Genomic DNA, 21,592 nt, shown 5'->3' with positions numbered 1-21,592 from the left:
GCACGGTGCACTGAAGCCCTCATCGTCAGGATAGGTCATCAATATCAGGTAGGTGGGGATCTGACACCCGCCGCCCCCACCGATCAGCTGTATGAGGAGATGGCGCACGCAGTGTGCACATGCCGTCTCCCTTCTGTCTTCCTGCTTACCACTGTAGCAGCGGACAGGAAGAAAGAAGGGAGACGGCACCTGATCGGTGCAGCTGATCGGCGGGGGTGCCAGGTGTCGGACCCCCGCCAAACTGATATTGATCCCGAGGATAGGGCATCAATAATAAAAGGCCGGACAACCCCTTTAACAACTGATAACCTATCCCTGAGACATGTAGGTCATTAATATCAGATCGGTGGGGGGGGTCCAACATTCCACACCTCCATCGAGGCCTTGCTCTCTAGACTGGCAGGTCCTCCAGACGCTGACTCATGATATATGCATGGACAAGCCATCAGAGTGTGTTCTAGGACACCCCCTTAAGTTGGAATATTTCTCTCTACAGCCTGAAGAAGGAACTGTATCCACCGGCAGCATGGGAGCCACCAAGAATGTAAGGAATAAATGTGCGGCACTTACTGGTCAGCTTGTTGTGACTCAGGATCAGCTGGGTGATGTGCGACAGCGTGACTAGAAGAGAAAAGACAAAGTCCTGAGTACTGCGGGCATCCGTAACACAGCCTGCCATGTGGAACACTAGCGCAAAGAAGAGGACCCGTCCCCTCTCCTGACAGGTCTGTTGTAGTAACGACTTGCCTTCCCCATGTAATAACAATTCTATTCTGCAGCATCTATTCTTATAACTCTGTATCATTCCTGCTAGAAATTATGAAAAAATTGCCAGCAGTCTTCAATAAAGGTCCAGATGGGCATTACCAGTTGGGGGGTGTCCCTGCACGCTGGCAGTACTAATTAGTGTTACTGTGCAGGGACACGCCCCCTACCGGTAACATCCACCTAGACCAGGGTTTCTCAACTCCGGTCCTCGGGACCCACTTACCGGTCATGTTTTCAGGATTACCTCAGGCGATATAATTAGTGTCCGTGCATCAGGTATTCATTGTGGGGGGATATTCTCCAATCCTGACCGGTAGGTGGGTCCTGAGGACCAGGGTTGAGAAACCCTGATCTGTACCTTTATTGCAGACTGCTGGCAACACATTGAGAACTTCTAGTAGGAATAATAAAGGAATGGCACAACATAGAATCAGAAGGATAGGGTCTCCAGAATTGTTATTACATGGGGGATGCAAGTAGTAACTAGAACAGGCGTGTCAGGATAGGGGACGGGTCCTCTCTAAATACTGGATACCGGAAATATGTGTTGAAGAGCAAACTATTCTAAAAGACCTATTATAAAGTTTTGTAATATACTTTTTTTTTTTTTTTTACAGTTTCAAGGACCGAACAGACATCAAGTCCTGGGTGTCTATATGTCATTCGTACACCACTAAGTGACATACTGTTGCATGGATTCCACTGAAAAGGGAATGGTTGGGCACTGTACAGACGGAGCAAACCGCTCTGCTCTTGCCTGTGCCCGCTCCGCTGAGGCCTGCCATAGGACATCAGTGCAGGGTCTCCAATGTGCTATGCAGGGCTTTTAGCGAGGCGGATGTCCTTTACCTCCTCCATGTACAGTGCTCACTGCCGGCCTCTGCCATCTGTACGGTGGAATCCCTGCCCCCGAGCACCGCAGACACATCAGCAGTCAGTGTACGGATTCTACAGCACTACAGACACCGCCACAGGACTTGGGGGGGCCCGTTTGGTGCCTAAGGCTACTTTCACACTTGCGTTGTTAATTCCAGTATTGAGATCCGGCAGAGAATCTCAATACTGAAATAAAACGGATACATCAGGATGTCGCAGTTCTCCTGCACTGAGAGTGGGGGCGCCACTGCACAGTGGAAACTTTGAAAGGGGCCACCGCTTTGAACCAGGGCTGGGGCCCCTTTGTTGTCAGCGGACGGATCCCATGTCAGTAGGCAGCCAATCACAGCTACTTACACAGGCCGGGGATGTCCAGCATGCTACTGACGCCCCGGTCAGACATGTCGATGTCAGGGATGTTCTTCTCCTTGCTCTCCTCCACTATCTTCTTCAGGGACTTGGACATCTTGATATCTAAAGAAAAGAAAAACATATACAAATCATCGTACAGTGCAGGGGAACTACAAGGCCCAGCAAGTTCAGCTGCTACTCTGGGAGTTGTAGTCCCACCCAGTTATGCTATCTGTAGTACTGTGGAGCACTGTTACCCTGGCTATAGACTCCGGAGGAAACCTGCCCAAAACTTTTTTTGACAACACCCGAGCTCCTGGCAGGAGAGACACCCGGAGACACCCGCACACACCCGACAGGAAGCGGCCTCGGGCTGTAAAATTACTCACAGTCCTAATAAGGCAAATTCCTCGCGAGCCGCCGGAGCACAGCACAGCGCTGCAGAAGCCTCAGCCAATGGCAGCGCGGGGATCGGCAGCCTTCTGTCCAATCAGAGGCCGGAGGACGCGGCGGCAGCCAATCACAGCCCAGCAGGAGGGAGATGGATGCGCCGGGTGAGAGGAAGTGCTTCGGCGGCTGCGAGTTGTTTTGCTTCCGCTGCACAGATGCGATATTCGGGGATCCAGAGCTTGTTCACAAGCTGCGACTTTTATAAAGTGGCCTTATGGCCGTGCTGTAGCTTATGTTGTAAGCTGGAGCTTGGTCTGCTGAATTACCCTTTAACCCCTTCCTGACATGGCGATTTTGCTTTTTTGTAGTCCTTGCCTTCTCGCAGCATTTTTTCTTTTATTTTTTGTATGAGGTTTTTTTTTTTTCTTATTGCTTCCTGATGGCCCCATTTACTATTTTTTTGCAGGATAAGTTGTGCTTCCTGGTGGCACCATTAACTATTGCAGCTGGAAAATAAATTCCAACTGGGCTGGAACTGAAAAAAAAAATTATTCCACCACATTTTTATGGGTTTTGTTTTTGCAGCGTTGCCTGTGCCCTTCATTCTCTGTGTCAGGACCGTTACCGCGATACTACCGGGCTGAAGCTGCTTCCTTAGGCTTCATTCACATCTGCGTTTTTGCTGTCCGGTTTTGAGATCTATTAGGGGATTGCAAAACGCTTCCGTTATAATAATACAACCGTCTGCATCCGTTCAGAACGGATCTGATTGTATTATATATCGAAGATATTCATGTCCGAAAAAAACTAATCCGGCGCCATTGACTTAGCAGTGGTTTTTGGTGCTGGAACCGGCATGGTCAGTTTCCCATGCCGCTCACAAAAACGCTGCTTGCAGAGGTTTCGTGTCCGGCATGGGAACGCAACAAACCGGAACGGAATGCGTTCTGGTGCACTCCGCTCCGTTCAGTTACGTTTGAATGAATGGAGACAAAACTGAAGCGTTTTCCTCCGGTTTTCACAGATGCGAGAGTAGCCTAAGGCCTCATTCACACGTCAGTGTTCCATGTACGTGTTCTCCACGGACACCAAACATCCCCATTCATTTTAGGCCTCTTGTACATGAACGTGTGCGCCCCGTGGCCTGTGCTGCGGGCCTCAATGCACGAACACCAACCGCGGGGGCAGCCGCAGCAGATCGCGGACCCATTCACTTTAATGGGTCCGCCATCAGCCCGTTTCACAAAAAGATAGGACATGTTCACGTTCCGCACCATTCCTCATCTCCAGATTTGCGGACCCGTTCCAGTGAATGGGTCCGCATCTGTGATGCGGAATGCCCTCGGAATGACGCCCGTGTATTGCAGATTCGCAAATGCGGTCCGCAATACGGACACGGAGCGCACATGTTTGTGTGAAAGAGGCCTTATTGTGTGTATTCACACATCCGTGTTTTAGCACGGATGCATGCGCTATTATGTCCGTGTTCACGGATCCATCAATTATACTCAATTACTGAAGTTATTTAACCGAGTCACGTGCGACTTCGTGAATAACTGATTTCAGCTCACTGGAGACCATACATTCTAAGACCTCTTTCACACGACCGTATAGCTTTTTCAGTGTTTTGCAGGCTGTTTTTTCCAGATCCGTTTTTTGTTTCCGTTTCGGTTCCGTTTCTCTGTATGGCATATACCAGTGATGCCCAACCTACGGCCCGCGGGCCAAATCCGGCCCGCGATGCTGTTTCATGCGGCCCGTGCGACTCCCTGAAAAAAGTCTAAGGCGTAACAATACGCCTTAGACTTTTTCCCCACATTAATCAGTGCAGTGAGCGTTGTGAACGGCACAGGCAGAGCAGCGATGCTGCCTGTGCCTGAAATAACCAATAACAAAGCTCCTTACAGCAAGAAGCTTTGTTATTGGTTGGTATGAGTGCGCCACAGCAATACAAGTCGGGTCAGGCAGGGTAAGCCGGCGGGAGCTCGAAGGAGGAGGGGCCGGCTCCCGTGGTGGCTGTAGTAAGGAGAGCGGGGCACGCTGCCGGAGGACCTTGGGCAACATGACAGGGCTGCTGGAGAGGTAAGGAGCGTGGACTCATGTGACTGGTCCCCGGTGACCCTCCCCCCCCTCCTACTATCACCCCACTAGTGACCCTGCTCCCCTCCTCCTGTCACCCCACTAGTGACCCTGCTCCCCTCCTCCTGTCACCCCACTAGTGACCCTGCTCTCCCTCCTCCTGTCACCCCACTAGTGACCCTGCTCCCCTCCTCCTGTCACCCCACTAGTGTCCCTGCTCCCTCTCCTCCTGTCACCCAACTAGTGACCCTGCTCGCCCCTCCTCCTGTCACCCCACTAGTGACCCTGCTACCCCCTCCTCCTGTCACCCCACTAGTGACCCTGCTTTCCCCTCCTCCTGTCACCCCACTAGTGACCCTGCTCCCTCTCCTCCTGTCACCCCACTAGTGACCCTGCTCCCCCCTCCTCCTGTCACCCCACTAGTGACCCTGCTTCACCCTCCTCCTGTCACCACTCTAGTTACCCTGCTCCCCCCCTCCTCCTGTCACCCCACTAGTGACCCTGGTTCCCCCTCCTGTCATCCCACTAGTGACCCTGCTTCACCCTCCTCCTGTCACCCCACTAGTGACCCTGCTTCCCCCTCCTGTCATCCCACTAGTGACCCTGCTCCTCCCCCTCCTCCTGTCAGTCACCCCACTAGGACCCTGCTCCCCCCTCCTCCTGTCACCCCACTAGTGACCCTGCTCCCCCCTCCTCCTGTCACCCCACTAGTGACCCTGCTCCCCCCCTCCTCCTGTCACCCCACTAGTGACCCCTGCTCCCCCCTCCTCCTGTCACCCCACTAGTGACCCTGCTTCACCCTCCCCGGTCACCACCCTAGTTACCCTGCTCCCCCCTCCTCCTGTCACCCACAGTGACCTGGTTCCCCCTCCTGTCATCCACACTAGTGACCCTGCTTCACACCCTCCTCCTGTCACCCCACTAGTGACCCCTGCTCCCCCTCCTCCTGTCACCCCACTAGTGACCCTGCTCCCTCCTCCTGTCACCCCACTAGTGACCCTGCTCCCCCCTCCTCCTGTCACCCCACTAGTGACCCTGCTCCCCCTCCTCCTGTCACCCCACTAGTGACCCTGCTTCACCCCTCCTCCTGTCACCCCCACTAGTGACCCTGCTCCCCCCTCCTCCTGTCACCCCACTAGTGACCCTGCTCCCCCTCCTCCTGTCACCCCACTAGTGACCCTGCTTCTCCCCCCTCCTGTCACCACACTAGTGACCCTGCTCCCTCCTCCTCCTGTCACCCCACTAGTGACCCTGCTCCCCCCTCCTCCTGTCACCCCACTAGTGACCCTGCTCCGCCCTCCTCCTGTCACCCCCACTAGTGACCCCTGCTACCCCCCTCCTCCTGTCACCCCACTATGACCCTGCTCCCCCCTCTCCTCCTGTCACCCCACTAGTGACCCTGCCTCGCCCCTCCTCCTGTCACCCCACTAGTGACCCTGCTCCCCCTCCTCCTGTCACCCCACTAGTGACCCTGCTCCCTCCTCCTCCTGTCACCCCACTAGTGACCCTGCTCCCCCTCCTCCTGTCACCCCACTAGTGACCCTGCTCCCCCTCCTCCTGTCACCCCACTAGTGACCCTGCTCCCTCCTCCTCTCTGTCACCCCACTAGTGACCCTGCTCCCCCCTCCTCCTGTCACCCCACTAGTGACCCTGCTCCCCCCTCCTCCTGTCACCCCACTAGTGACCCTGCTCCCCCTCCTCCTGTCACCCTCACTAGTGACCCTGCTCCCCCCCTCCTGTCACCCCACTAGTGACCCTGCCTCCCCCCTCCTTCTGTCACCCCACTAGTGACCCTGCTCCCTCCTCCTCCTGTCACCCATTAGTGACCCTGCTCCCCCCTCCTCCTGTCACCCCACTAGTGACCCTGCTCCCCCCTCCTCCTGTCACCCCACTAGTGACCCTGCTCCCTCCTCCTCCTGTCACCTCACTAGTGACCCTGCTCCCTCCTCCTCCTGTCACCCCACTAGTGACCCTGCCTCCCCCTCCTTCTGTCACCCCACTAGTGACCCTGCTCCCTCCTCCTCCTGTCACCCCACTAGTGACCCTGCTCCCTCCTCCTCCTGTCACCTCACTAGTGACCCTGCCTCCCCCTCCTCCTGTCACCCCACTAGTGACCCTGCTCCCTCCTCCTCCTGTCACCTCACTAGTGACCCTGCCTCCCCCCTCCTTCTGTAACCCCACAGGGAAGGAGCTGAACAGACTCCACCGACTATGATGGGATCCGTTCAGTTTCCGTTTGCGATCCTGTCTTTTTACCAGACACAAAAGTGCTGCATGCAAGACTTTTTTGTCTGGTCTTTAAACAGAATCTGCAACAGAGGCTCCAAACGCAGATTTGAAGGCTCCGTATTATGTATTTTAGTAATGCTCACATGTGCCCCCTCACAGTGTTTGCATTTCTTTCTGGCAAAGCTACCTGGTTCTGGCCCGCGAAATTTTTTACCATGTCTAGTGCGGCCCTCAGACGAAAAATGGTTATATACAGTATACAGTAATTACATAGAAAAAATTGGGCTGGGCATAACATTTTCAATAGATGGTTCCGCAAAAAACGGAACGGATACGGAAGACATACGGATGCATTTCCGTATGTGTTCCGTTTTTTTTGCGGACCCATTGACTTGAATGGAGCCACGGAACGTGATTTGCGGGCAATATTAGGACATGTTCTATCTTTCAACGGAACGGAAATACGGAAACGGAATGCATACGGAGTACATTCTGTTTTTTTTTGCGGAACCATTGAAATGAATGGTTCCGTATACGGACCGTATACGGAACGTGAAAAACGGTCGTGTGAAAGAGGCCTAATACTGTACAGAGACGGATCTCCTTACAAGTATTAGTCCAAAATTTTGAACGAAGCTACTTCGGATGACGCATCTGAAGCTCGCTTCGCTCAACACTAGTTTTAGCCATTTCTGTCTGAGATCCGTTATTTTCCTGCATGCAGGACTTTTTTTTCTGTCTAAAATAACCTATGCACGCTCCCATGGTCCCGACCACCAGAGAGGCCAGTGCTTTTTCCTATAGTTTGCAAGCACGACCACCGTTGCTAGATTGCAGGGTGGTCGTAACCATGGAAAGAGCAGTGTATAATGTCATGGAAAAATGAAGCCAGCCAGGAAAGGAAGCAATATGGATAATCACAGTACATTAGTAAGTGCCTTGTATTAACTTTACATGATAAATGCCACTTACTGAAGTGAGACAACCCCTTTTATTGTACCATTTACCATAATTTTCACTTTATGAGACGCAAAAATAAATAAATAGACTTACCTCTACGGAAGGTGCGCTGCACTCACCGCTCCCTGGTCTTCATCCAGGCACCGCTCTGCACTGTTACCTGACATTGCACAGCGTCCGGTCACAGTGCGCGCGCTACGTCCTGGCGCTATACGCAGTCAGGACAAGCTGTACCGCTAGGAAGACCAGGGAGCGGTGAGTGCAGCCAGAGCTTGCAGCGTTTCACTCACCGCTCCCCACACTTTTCTCCTCACTTTTAGAGTAAAAAAAATAATGTCTCATAAAGCCAAAAATACTGTAATTTACCATAATTTGTGTTGGAAAATGGAAAAAAATTATTTGTGGGGTGAAATTGCTAAAAAAAAAAAAAAAAAAAGGGAAATTCCACCGTGGTTTTTTGCGTTTACTGTGCGCTAAAATGACATGACAACTTTAAGCCTCATTCACACGTTCGTGCTTAAATCTGTGAACAGGTGATCAGTGATACCTCCATGAAGATGTCCGTGTTGTGTCTGTGTGTCCGTTTTTTGCTGTCCGTGTGTCATCTGTGATTCACTGACACTGCACAGCTGAAAAATAATTTTCAAATAATCTCTTCCTAATGATTCGTGAAATGTAGACTGCATCCGTGGTTCTCGTGGACCCATAGATTATAATGGGCGCGATGGATCCGGGAATGGACAAAATAGAGCACGCTTCCATGCTAAAAACACAGACCCACGGACCGTGGTAAAAAAACTGATGTGTGAATACACACATTAAAATGAATGGGGACGTGCGCTGTCCGTGGAGAACATGTAAGGCTTTATTCTGCAGGTCAGTACGATTACGGTGAGCCACTTCCCCTCGTGAGCAGTCGTATCCAGTTATATAGGACGCCTAACCTTTTATCGCCATATGCTCCAACTGTACTGTGCAGCGGATGTCTTCTGTGCTACTTCTTTTCTGCTGCCTCCCATCTGGTCATATCTTTCTACGTAACTGCTCTGTCACGTTTCGCCATTCCGGCAACGCTTGATGCAACATAAATGATGGGAATATTGTTCTACTGTACAGCACTTTGGCGCAGTGAAATAATTCAGACTTAGTGGTTACGTTCTACCGTTGCACAGTAAATCAAGAACTTTGCACTGGAACCTTCTGAGAGAGCCTGGGAGTTCTTTACATCTATGTGCGTAGAGGCAGTACACGTATGAACACCCAATCTGATCGGGTGGAAAGCTCTAGTTTTTATTGGTTCCATTTTATTCAATATTTTGGAGGAGCGAGGTGACCAAAAAACAGTAAATTAGCCATTTTATATTTTCCATGATGGTGCTCGTTGCACAGAAATATTTTTATATATTTGTAGTTCAGACATTTTTGGATGCAGCAACACCAATGATATTTATTCTTTATTGTTTATTTTTATGTGTAAAATTGGAAAAGGGGGTGAATTAGAATTTTTTATATTTTGGGTTGTTTGTTTTTTAAAAAATTTTTTATAGCTGTAATTTTGAGTTCCTTCAGTGGATGTGAACATGCAGTCCTCTAATTGCTTGTACCATACACTGCAGTCAATGGTATTTTCACAGGCAGCTTACTATGACAGGCCTCTGAGTCTTCACAAGGCTCCAGGCTGCTATAGTAACCAAATAGCCCCACAATTTCGCCAGTGGGGGCTCCGATCAGAGCACTGGGGGAGCCCCCCTCCCTCTGTCTAACCACTTAGATGATGTGATCGCATGAATGGGGCTGGGGTCATCTCTGATCCCGGTCAGAGCCAGCAGTTGTTTGCTTTATATACAGCCAGCACCTGCCATGTATGGGGTGAGCTCAACTCGTGAGCATGCTCCAAACATCCCTTTGGTGTACATGTACATGGTTTTGCGTTTAAGGGGTTAAAGCTAAACACAAAATATGCAGTACCAACAATCAGTATAATGTAATACCGCATTTATAGTAATATGTAGCTAAAGGTCCATTCACATGACCCTATCCATTTTGGCAGTCCAAAAAACACAGATACCACCCATGTGCGCTCTGAAAATTTGCGGATTGGCACGTCCTGCCCTCTATAGAAGTGTACTATCCTTGTCCGTAAAACGGACATAAGGATGGCAACAGCACACAATCTTTTGCAGCCCCATTAAAGTGAATGGGTCTGCAACCGACCCGCAAAAAACTCAGATCTGATGTAGAACAGAAATACAGTTGTGTGAATAGACCCTAACACTAGGCGCAAACTATACAACTGTCATGATTCAGGGTGTGTGGACCCACTGTGCCACGTGTCCTACCTCCTCTAAGGGCATTGTCTAAGTGAACCCCTCGTTCTTCACAGTACCTCTGATAGTGGGGGGGGACACCAGGTCGCTACCACTGGAGGAGGATTGGCACACGAGGCAGCTGGTCCAGACGGACCAGGAGGTACCAGTGCAAAGTACCAGAGGTACAGATGTAGTCAGCAGGCCGAGTCGTAACCAGGAGCAACAGTGCAGGACCGAAGGATGAGGCAGAGGATTGGAAACAGGTGATTTGGAGTGATGAGAAGAAAGTCAATAGACTGGGCTCTGATGGGTGCAAATGGGTCTGGAAGAAACAAGGGAAAAAGAAAATAATGGATCGAGAAATTGAAGGAACTGTCAAGTTCGGTGGAGGAAGCCCAATGATATTGGGCTGTTTCAAAGCTAAAGGTGTTAGATACTTGACCAGGATCGATGGTGGTCTCAATACTGAGCTATATGGGAGTATCTTACAAGTTACTTTGTAGGGATACTTTGGGTATGAAAAGGACGACAAAGTGTTCCAGCAGGACAACGATCCGAAGCATACATTGAGATTGGCGAAGAAATGGGTCAATGACAATGAAGTAGAGGTGGTAGATTGGCCCCCACAGTCCCCAGACCTCAACCCAATAGGACACTTGTGGGTAGAGCTGAAAACAAAAGCTGTATTTGTACTCAAGTGAGTCGACCAGTGTGCACTAACATTGGGAACGTGTAGAAGAGACCTGGGAACAGATTTCGGTCGAGACATGCTTGAATCTGATCAGGAGCATGCCCAGAAGGATTCAGGCAGTGCTGAAAGCCAAAGGTGGATTTACTAAATAATAAAATTTAGAATTTTAGGAGCAAAACAGTGACAATACAGTTACATGACAAGAATCTGCAGAACTAATCATATGCTAAATAGTTGCAGGTCCAACTTATGTATGAGATAGCCAAGATGACTGTCTATAAAATGATGGGCGTCTCACGTTCTAAGCTGTAGTAGATGGTGAGATATGGAGCCTGGAAGTCCAAAGTTCTAAACATTGTTACCCTTTTGCTCGTCTGTGTAAGTAATGAGCCAGAGACTGTATTAGGGTACTTTCACACTAGTATTTTTGTTTTCCGGTATTGAGTTCCGTCCTAGGGGCCCGAAACCGGAAAAAAACTGATCAGTTTTATCCTAATGCATTCTGAATGGAGAGCATTCGGTTCAGGATGCATCAGTTTAGTTCCTCTTACGTTTTTTGGACGGAGAAAATACCACGGCATGCTGCAGTTTTCTCTCCGGCCAAAAATCCTGAACACTTGCTGGAATGCCGGATCCGGCATGCGCAGACCTTTAAAAATGCGAAAAAAATTAATACTGGATCTGTTTTTCCGGAGATACGGATCCGGTATTTCAATACATTTGTCTGAGAAATGCCATTAGTTTGTGTCCGGATTGCCGTATCCTCTACCGCAAGTGTGAAAGTACCCCTAGGCTTCTAGGCTCATTACTTGTATACAATAATTCAGGCCAGCAGGTGGCAGCACTGAATTGTAATATAGTGATTTATGTATAGGATAATGGAGGAAATTCCATTACTCGAGTCTATACAAATGTCAATCTGATGATTAAACTTGAGGACCTAAAAAAAAGTAAAAAATAAATAAAATTGAAAGATGTATTTAAAAAATAAAAAAATTCTAGTCGCCCCCCTTTCACCAAAATAAAAGTAAAGAATAACATTTTTTAAACATCATGGGCATCACCGCTTGTGAAAATGCCCATACTATAAAAAAAAATAAAATAAAAATATCCCATATGGTGAATGGCGTAACGGATAAAAATGGGTAATTTGCAGAATTTATCACTTTACCTTCCATTAAATGATCAAAAAGTCATACACATCCCAAAATGGTATGAATAAAAACTACAGATCGTCTGGCAACAAATGAGCCCTCACACAGCTCCATAGACATAGCTATAAAAACTTATGGGGGTCAGAATATGGCAAAAGTTTTTCTTTCCAGTATGAAAACGCAAAAAAAACTATACAAATGTGGTATCACCATAATCGTATTTACCTGGAGAATGAAAAGCACAGGTAAGTTTTACCAAATAGTGAATGCCGTAAAAACAAAACCCATAAAACTGTGGCAGAAGTGTTTTTTTTTTGTTTGTTTTTTCCAATTTCACCTCATTTAGATTTTTTTTTTTTACAGCTTTCCACCACATCCTATGCCATGTTAAATGATACCATTAGAAAGTACAATTAGTTCTGCAAAAAAACAAGTCCGGATACGGCTATGTGAATGGAAAAATAAAAAAAAGTAATGGCTCCGGGAAGGCAGGAACAAAAAACTAAAATGAAAAATAGGGTTAACTAGGCCTCATCTTCCCAATGCTGGTCTGTGGAGTCCTGAAAGGTTTTCCTATATGTAGCCTATTGCCGGTAATGTGAATGGGGGATCAATGTTTTGTAAACCCAGAGATACCAAAACACACACACAAAAAAAAAAAATCCATTTGTTTTTTCCATTCATTTTATTAACATTTTTATTTACTAATATTTCACAACCTTGAATGATAGCAAAAATCTCACATTCTACATTATTCAATGGCAGCTTGTGTGGTGTAAGCGAATATGACGATGGTTTGGCCACCGTATGGAGGCGACACTTCAGTGTAAATTCCATCTGACTTCCGTTTTCTGAAGGCTACGGTTAACAGCTGGGTTTTTTTGGCCATGAAAAACGCAGCTAAAGACGCGGCTGCGATACCAGTGTAATATGTAAACCCAGTGTGAGTTTCCGTCTCCACGGCTTCTTTCCCTTTCTATGAGCTCCAGATAATTCTAAAATATGACGGAATCACAGCGTAATCCGCATGAAATTTGATGAACACATGATGAGATGTGGTGTTGAACGATGCGATGTTTCCATCCTGTAAATAAAACAAGAAAAATGGGAATACAATGAATTAAATGGTTATTTCAGTATGTAGCTAACCCATTGTTAACCCAATGTAATGCATTAGTTTGAAGGGAACTGTCCTTTTCTCTTAACTTTTTTGGTCCAAAATTCTGTGCAGATTTCATTTTTACTATACCAGATAAACTAAACATAACTTTTTGGCTACCTGCAGCCACCACTAGAGGGAGCTTAGGAGTTTACTATTGTTGAGTTCAATGTAGGTAGCTCCCTCTAGTGGTGGCTGCAAGGAAACAGAATTTTATTCAACTTTAAACTTTTTTTTTTTTTTTATCAGACCCTTTCAGAATGGCCAGATCCGAGTTCATACTTATCAGGTCCCCGCCGTTGGGTTCAGGTTCCATCACTGCACAGCCACATCCGCAGGTCCTGGGTCTCTGGGAATCAATATCCTATTGACGGGAGTGCACGTGAAGTGTCACCCATGCAGTATGTCACTGGGTCACCTGCCGCACGGGTGTCAGATCACCTCTGCAGCCAATCACTGGCACGTGCGACCCTGTCAAAACAATGTTAATTCACAGAGATCCAGGACCTATGGAGGCAGCCGGAACTCAGCAACGGGGACCAAGTAAGTATGAACCCTGCCACGGTTCCGGCCACTCAGAAAGGGTCTGATACAAAATAAATTTGGAAAAAGGAAATTTGGAGCCTAGAAATAGGAGCATTTTCCGGAAGGATTTTTTTAAACAGATTCCAATGCAAAATTGTTGTTTTCTGTGATTTAATTAATATCATAACCCTTAAGGGACCCCTTTAAGACTCTGATCATTATGTATGTTTGGGTCAAGCAGGTGAAGTATACTTGTTTGATACCCTTTTGTTTTAGGCTACCTGTCACTGGAATTTTTAAGAAGTTATTACGCATCAAGGTCACCACCGTGGGCCACATTTATCAGACTGGTGCCAGCGTGATAGCGCTAGGAAACATACAATTGCAATCCAGTATTACCCCAAGTTTATTATTGGCATGTGCCTTTATTAACTGCACTGATGTACAATATCCAGGGTGTAATGTATCTGGTATGTCATCCTCACAATACTATTGGTAATCCCTTCCCGACTGCCCACTGGCTATATACGCCCTATCTGCACATACAGTACCCCGTGCAGATAGCACCTATATGAATGGTCGGACAGCCCTTTAATCCCAGCTCTGGGGTTAAAGCTTCCTCTGTAAGTCCCGGCGGTCAGTATCCTCCAGAGGTCTTTTAATGACCTCCTGGGGGGACATATGTGTCCAAAAATAAATTAAAATAAAGTAAAAAAAATGTAAATAAAAAAAATTAAAAATGCCATCGCTAACAGAAACCGTCACCATAGTCGCCCTGTTCACTCAAACCTATGCATGTTATATATCAAAACGATCGCCACTAAATAGGGAATCCATTGCAATAGCTCATTTTTGTGTCAGTTTTACTATTGAAGAAATAAAATACTATAATAAAAAAATTTTTATAAGACTTAGCAGTTTTCTCCCAAATTAAACCTAAAAATAGGAAAATAAATCTCTAAATAAACATTCTAATAAGTCCTAAGTGTCAAGTAAAAAATATTGCAAAAAATATTTTGGTAGTCAAACAAAAAAGTTAGGGCCACTAAACCACCACATGCACAAAATCACAAAAAAATTGCCGGACATTAAGGCCTTTTTTAGCCCCAGTCAAGGGTTAAATGTATTTATCTCCGTTCAACTGGAAGATATTAGGCACGGCCTATGAACAAAAGCAGCACAGTTTCTGCAAAACAGAAGACCTATTTCTCTTCCTCAACATCTGAGGTGCTAAATAAATCTAAACCTGAAAAGTCCCCTTTTGGCCACTAGAGGGCACTCGAGCTTACAATATAACTGCTATAGAAAGCAAATGAAAAAAAAATCTATAAAACTTACCAATCCACAAAATGTTCTGATGAGCGGCGAGGTGGGGTCTGGTCCATTGTAAATCCTGAGGAAATTTTTCTCGCAATCTCCTGGATCATCCATGCTAAATGCATCAAAGCTTATGCTGACTGCCCTCCTGGAAGGAGCAGCTATGGTCCATTCGCAGTCTGTGTTGTTGCTGTAACTCGCAGGATATTCAGGACTGGTAAATGAGCCGTGATCACCAAACAAGGTCCCTCCACAACCTGCGGATGACACGATGGTTACTTATGTATTTTTCCCAATACCGTCATACCCTCCAGTAGCATGAATGGTGACCTCTCCTGTCCAATAGCAGTCGCTCATTACCTAACACAGGGATGCCCAACCTGCGGCCCTCCAGCTGTTGCAAAACTACAACCACCAGCATGCCCGGAAAGCCTACAGCTATCAGTCTACAGCCAAGCATGGTGGGAGTTGTAGTTTTACAACAGCTGGAGGGCCTCCCTGACCTAACACATAGGCCTCGTTCACACAGTGGTATGCGGGATCTGTGTCTGCGCTACAGATAGGGGTCCGTGCGTGCCACTGTATAAATATATGGCGGTATACATATGCATAGTTGGCATGTCACTGGTCCTGTAGCAATAAGGTCATGCAGAGACACACAGCATTATAAATCAGTATAGTGGCGTGTGCTCCTGCAAGATGAGCAGTGTTCAGAATGGCGGATCACGCTCACACGTGGAGCGTGATTCCTGCACTGCACACATTGCTCGGACATCTATCACTCTGCCTATGGATGATGATAAATGTTATTCTTGGGAAGCTTTTTATTGCTATTATTATGTAGTCTCCAAATATATTAATTAATTATGCCTTGACAGTTATGAAAGGTAAGTGACCCCCATAATGTGCAATTGTTGAGGTAAAGATAGAATCAGCAATTATCACATATATGGGGCTGATGGTTTCATCTTTCAAGCTGCTACTTGTAGTTCCACACGTCAGACCTGAGGCATTATTTACCTGCTGGAGAGGATGTCCAGATAATCTCATATCCCTCTCTAGATGTGATAATATCAGACTTGAAAAACAGATGGAGAAGATTATTTCTGTGAAATATTGGGTTAGGGAGACTGTTTCCACAATATGTACCGAGCAGCGGAGAATCACGAGAGCTTCCGTTCCTCACCTGCAAATTACCAAAGACGAGAAAATCGTGGCTATCACTTATGTTGAAATGCAGGAAAATGTAGTGAGAAATGTTATCAAGAATGTCATAGAGAAATAGGGGGGCCACAGTGTCCGTTGTGGCGGAGTGCACTACCATAGGACCCTTGTCACGGATGTCCCCGCGACAGGTGGCAGGAGATCGGTGAGACTGGCAACACGTGGTTTGATCTGGCATGTTTTACTTGTGGATCAGTAGGCGTCTGTGTTGTTTCTGCCCACACCCCTTGCCTCAGGTGTTGCTTATGTGGTCATTTAACCTTCCTTATTTATAATTGCTTCTCCCACTATGCTGTGCGTTTTCTAGCTTCAGTTTCAGTTGTGGATTGCTGGTGTGTGAATCTCGGCAGAGTTCCTGGTGCTTCCATTGCCCCTTTGAAGTTAAGTCTTTCCTTTCCCTTTCTGTGTTTTTGTTTGGGTTCTGTGTGTTGCATTTCCCTGTTGTTGTATTAGGCCTGAAGGAGACTCCTGTTCGTCCTTCCTTTTGGAGACACAGGTAGTCTTGTCCCGGCCACCTTATCCCTTGCCCTGAACTCACCTACCTCTGGGGTCTGTTCATACTGGTAGTCAGTCAGGATTTTGGTTAGGGTTTTACTAGGAGGTGTCCATCTTCCTTCCCTAGTTTTCAGGGCCTGATTGCCTGTTCCCCCCTTCCCTCCTATGCTCGGTGTGGTGTTTCCCTCCCACACCAAAGTGTGACAACCCTATATCAGGGTTCAGATCCCCTAACTCAGCTCCAACAAATATTCTACTATTTAAAGGCTATGGACACCTTCGGGGGCAAATAGTTTTTTTATGATTGCATTTTACTCATTTTGGGATTTTTTTTATTTATTTATTGGTCTTTAATACAAATATTGAGCTGTTCTGTCACTAAGGGTTAACAGTTTTTCTAGATAAGTGACTGGTACTTTCACTTTCACATTGTGCCGTTCATCTAATAACCCTTATCTCTATACTACTAAGAGGTCATAAACACTTATTTAAAGGGAACCTGTCACCAGTTTTATGGTGTCCTAACTAAGGGCAACATAAATAAGTGACTGATTCTCTTAGCAAAATGCTGGGTCACTTTCTTTAATTGACCCAGTCAATCTGCCAACATCTTGTATTGAAAAGCTCCAGCTGATAATGATGAGTCCTGAATATTCATGAGCTTCTGACTCTCCACGCCCACCGGCTGCTAAATGACAGTTTGTTTCCCATATGAATCAGCAGCAGGTGGGCAGGGGAGTGGTTATAGCTCTGAATTAAATATACGCTGGACTAGATGACATCACGCTGGACTCAAATCAGCTCATTAGCATGCGGCATCTTTGTGTGTATATTATGAGGTAACCATCTGTCACACCAGTAAGTGAATACATCTAAGGCACTTTTTAGTAGTTAATGATTGTATATAATTAGTTAGATTATAATTAAATATCCACATGACAGGTTCCCTTTAAGCCACATTCTTATCAGTAAGATAAGAACTGAGCCATAATGAGTGATTATAATGTCAGAGATCAGAGATAAGGAGCCTGTCAGCTCCCTGCCTGATGTCACAGAGAGAAAATTCTGAACCAGCTACTAGACAGACTCAAAGCTGTGCAGAGAAAAAGGCTCAATATTTTTAATAAAGACCAATTTAATTTTTTTTTTTAAACTCAAAATGAGTACAATATAATAATGCTAAAATTGCCACCAAACATGTACATAGCCTTTAGAGTCGAGTCTGTCAGCAGTTTTGACCATACTAAACTGCTGACAGCGCTAGATAGGGGCTGGAGAGGGCATGATAAACATACAATTTGCGTAGCTTTTATTAGCAGCAGTGAATATTAACTTTTGTTCTGCGCATGCAGAGAGAGTGGAGCTTCTAGGTGTAACCGTTGCTCCTAGAGGCTCATTTGCATACATTGAATCATCATTTTTTCAGCAATGCAGGCACATATAAACATGGGACCAACACAGATGCCTTCAGCTGCCAAGCGCACATGGTCAGCAAGTTTTATAGGTAAAAATCTGGCTCAGACCATCTACAGGACAGCTCACATGCACCCTAAGAGCTACAATGCAAACCGCTAAGGATTTCTAGTCAAATCAATGGAGACATCTGTCAAATGCTTACGTCTAGGTAGTCGTAACATGTTGAACCAACTTTTTCTAGATGAAATGAATGGAAGAAGAGAGATATTGAGTGGTTCTCCGGAGCTCTGAGGATTATGTCACATTCCACCTTGTTTGGGTAACTCCCCGGCCAGCCTGGACTTTTCAAGTACCCAAATGACTGGTTGTATTCCCGGCTACAGTCTGAAAAGAGAAGAGAAGGTTCATCATTCTCCAAAATAATCACATTCTGGAACACTGGAGACTCCAGATTTACTAGGGCTTGTGTTCTGTATCTTAAAGTACATTTATATAATTAGCAGATGGCGGTAATATTGGCAGAGCTAGTTTATCTGGAATGGAACCTTTTTGTCCATTCCAGCCCTCTCTAGAGAGGGAGGAGTTTAGTTAGTGAAGGTCAGTCTAGCCTTCCTCTTCTAGGGGAAAGGTTGTGTGCAGAGTCTAGTCTACCCCCTGTAGAGAGCTCGTCTCTTCTGGGTGAGCCCTGCCTAGGCCAGCAGAGCACCATCAGCTCTGCTGGAACAGGAGAAAGGAGTAAAGAGCCTAAGAGAAGCCAGAAGGAAAGGTTCCCTGGATAAAGATACAGACAAAGCTAAAGACAGAGTCAGACTACAGCAAGTTAAGTACAGCAGAAAGGAAAAGTTTATATTTAATCCTGACAGCAGAGCTAAAGAGTAGTAGATGTAGCAGAGACGAACGTGTTTGCCTGCCAGAATTTATGCCAACCCTGCTGATGACCAAGATAAAGTTGGATGATTGTTTCTGATGCAAGTTTATTCAAGTAAAGCTGTTTTCAAGTTCATCACAAGGTCTGGACTCAATTTATTCCTTCATCCCATCATTTAACTACCCTTTTCACTGCAGTGGACGGCCACGCTTGGGGTTTCCAGTGTATCTAGGTAGGAGCACCGTGACACGTGCTACACCACCAAGGGACATTAGGCCACCCTTACACCATTCTGGCATTCCTATCCTGGGTACCACCATTCCTACTAAAAGGGGGACTGTCCCTCGTTGCTGAAATGCAACTGGCGTCCCAACAAAAACACTTTCCCTTTAAGAACCCCAAGTAGTGCACTTCCATCACTGGCCATTCGACTGCTTTAGCTGCTGATATCTCCTGGTATGGTATTCCAGGCTTTCATACAAGCCCAAAATGACAGTTAAAGTCCAAGCTAAACAGGAGATTTCACTATTAGAAATCAAGTCTGAAATAATCGCAGGTAAACAAACCTGTTTTTACTTTCACTTTCAGCTGCATTCACTGTATCCCGAAGATATTGCTGTCATTAACACAATACAAAGCCCACAGCTCTAGCTGGTACCAAACCAGAGATATAAGCAGCTAAAGTAGCCCCCCTTGTCAGTCTGGAGGAGGAGAGGGAGCAGTTGCAGAGCTGACAGGAGGAGGAAAGAAAAAATAGTAAAAAAAATATATATAAAAATGTGCCATTTTACTGTAGACACCTATTAAAAATCTACAATAAAAAAGTGACATTTTTGGGAGGGTTTTTCCAAATTTCACCGTGACTGTTAAAAGGTTAAAGAGGCCATGGCGCTAGGCCAGTGAAGTAACGTTCATTGGTCACATGGCCTAGCGGTTCATTAGTCAGCCCCAGTTAAAGCAGGGGTGCACAACCTTTTTTGGTCTGAGGGCTGCATTGTCACATCAATCTATATTCATCCTGATAAAATATACAAATCAACCATCAAGTGATTGCTTTCCCAATATCAGGAATGGGTATTCCTATGAGCACGTGTAGTGTACGGGAGAGTAATACCCCGTCACTACAGAAGGGTCACTTGGGTACTGTCGTTCCCCCTGTATTTATGGGGAGGTTGGTATAGAACATCTTGTCAATGTACTGCTATGTATTTCCCTGTTACTGTGAAACGTGTATGTGCAGGCCGGCTAGGGTGTTATTCCAGCTCTGAGTCACTAGAGGGAGCTAGGGAGCCCTAGTTTATATAAGGCCCAGTCAGGAAGTAGTAAGCAGGCAGACAGTGGGAGAAGGAGTCAGAGATGATCCTGTGTCTGAGTCAAGGCCAGGCCATGGGCCTGTGAGAGAAGCGCAGGCCTGAAGCCTGCCGACTAGGAGAGGGTAGTAAGCCCTGTAACCGGGTTCCGGATCCAAGGAAAAGGTTCCCCTCCTGAGTCATCCTCCATTTTAGCTGAAACATCATAAGCACCAGCCGGGACACAGAATAGAACAGAGGCCAATCTGATAAAGCAAGAGGTACTCAAGATAACAGAGGAGGTACTAGATAAGGACAGCTTCAAGGATACGCCAGCTATAGGGCATTAGACCTTGGAGAATAAGTCACATGTTTCAGGACCAGTCAGGAATAGTGTGCAAGCCGCCTGTACTGCATCTCCTGTAATTAACACTCTGTAAAGAACATTGCTATAACCGGCCAGTCTGTACTTCTAAGAACCACCTGTATTCAAATAGAAACCAACTGTCTTCCATGGAACGGCGCTTCCAACTGCGTCCATGTATGATTATCACTGACATTCAGTAAAGTTCCAGTTTTTGGTTGGCTATCCTGTGGTTGCTTCATTCTTCTACATTACTATACACGGCGTGTCACCGTTTAATTGACACTGGCGTCACGAACATTAAATACCTGCCTGTTCCAGCAGTTGCCCCAGATTGAAGACGACGGTGGATCCCAGGTTAGTGGGTTGATCTGCACTACCAAGCCCAGCATACACTACTGACCCCCTGGGACACTGCACACGGATTCCCGGTAATTGGTCCGAATATCATGCAGTGTAAGGCCGAATGCACACGGCCGTGGAACACGGACATGAGCGGTCCGTGGTATTCCGGCCTGGCATCCTGCTGACAGGAGGAGCGCACGGCGTCATTGGCTGCTATGATGCCGTGCGCTTCATGCCGCCGCTGCACTACAGTAATACACTCGTATAGATCATACGAGTGTATTACTGTAGTGCAGCGGCGGCATGAAGCGCACGGCGTCATAGCAACCAATGACGCCGTGCGCTCCTGCTGTCAGCAGGATGCCAGGGCGGGATACCACAGACCGCTCATGTCCGTGTTCCACGGCCGTGTGCATTCGGCCTAATGGGGGCTTAAAGGGGTTTCCAGTAAAAATTCTTTTTTTAACAAGTTCCTACATTTTTTTAATACATTTTTTGGGGAAAACTGTACAAAATATTTAAAAAAAATTATTTTGTTTTCAAACTACCGTATTTTTCGCCCTATAAGACGCACCGGCCCATAAGACGCACCTAGGTTTTTGGGGAGGAAAATAAGAAAAAAAATATTTTTAACCAAAAGGTGTGCTTTTGGTGGGTTTGGAACTAATGGTGGTCTGTGGGTGGCACTATTACTGGGGATCTGTAAAGGACACTGTTATGGGGGATCTGTGGATGACGGACACTGTTATGGGGGGGATCTGTGGATGACGGACACTGTTATGG

General features: G+C 46.5%; 2 protein-coding genes across 3 annotated transcripts in view; both read right to left on the bottom strand.

The window, feature by feature from the left end:
* RSU1 (Ras suppressor protein 1) overlaps positions 1-2,462 on the bottom strand; it is a 123,198-nt gene extending 120,736 nt beyond the window's left edge. The window contains exons 1-3 of one of the 2 annotated variants that reach the window (XM_044293333.1): positions 2,385-2,462; positions 2,002-2,118; positions 571-621 (exon numbers count right to left, since the gene is read on the bottom strand). In XM_044293333.1, the coding sequence (XP_044149268.1) occupies positions 571-621; positions 2,002-2,110 (160 nt within the window). In that variant the 5' untranslated portion in view covers positions 2,111-2,118; positions 2,385-2,462. Of the gene's footprint in view, positions 1-570; positions 622-2,001; positions 2,119-2,252 lie in introns of both variants that reach the window. The other variant, XM_044293332.1, reaches the window with a different exon arrangement.
* A 10,020-nt stretch (positions 2,463-12,482) lies between these two features.
* The window catches only part of CUBN (cubilin), a 231,021-nt gene continuing 221,911 nt past the window's right edge, over positions 12,483-21,592 (bottom strand). Inside the window, 4 exon segments of the mRNA XM_044294650.1 lie at positions 12,483-12,891; positions 14,830-15,065; positions 15,829-15,994; positions 18,146-18,327. Coding sequence (XP_044150585.1) covers positions 12,784-12,891; positions 14,830-15,065; positions 15,829-15,994; positions 18,146-18,327 — 692 coding nt within the window. The 3' untranslated portion in view covers positions 12,483-12,783.

Source organism: Bufo gargarizans, chromosome 5 (genome assembly GCF_014858855.1).
Source record: "Bufo gargarizans isolate SCDJY-AF-19 chromosome 5, ASM1485885v1, whole genome shotgun sequence".
Taxonomy (NCBI): Eukaryota; Metazoa; Chordata; class Amphibia; order Anura; family Bufonidae; genus Bufo; species Bufo gargarizans.
Note: the sequence above shows the minus strand (reverse complement) of the source record. Positions and strands in the feature narration are given on the sequence as shown.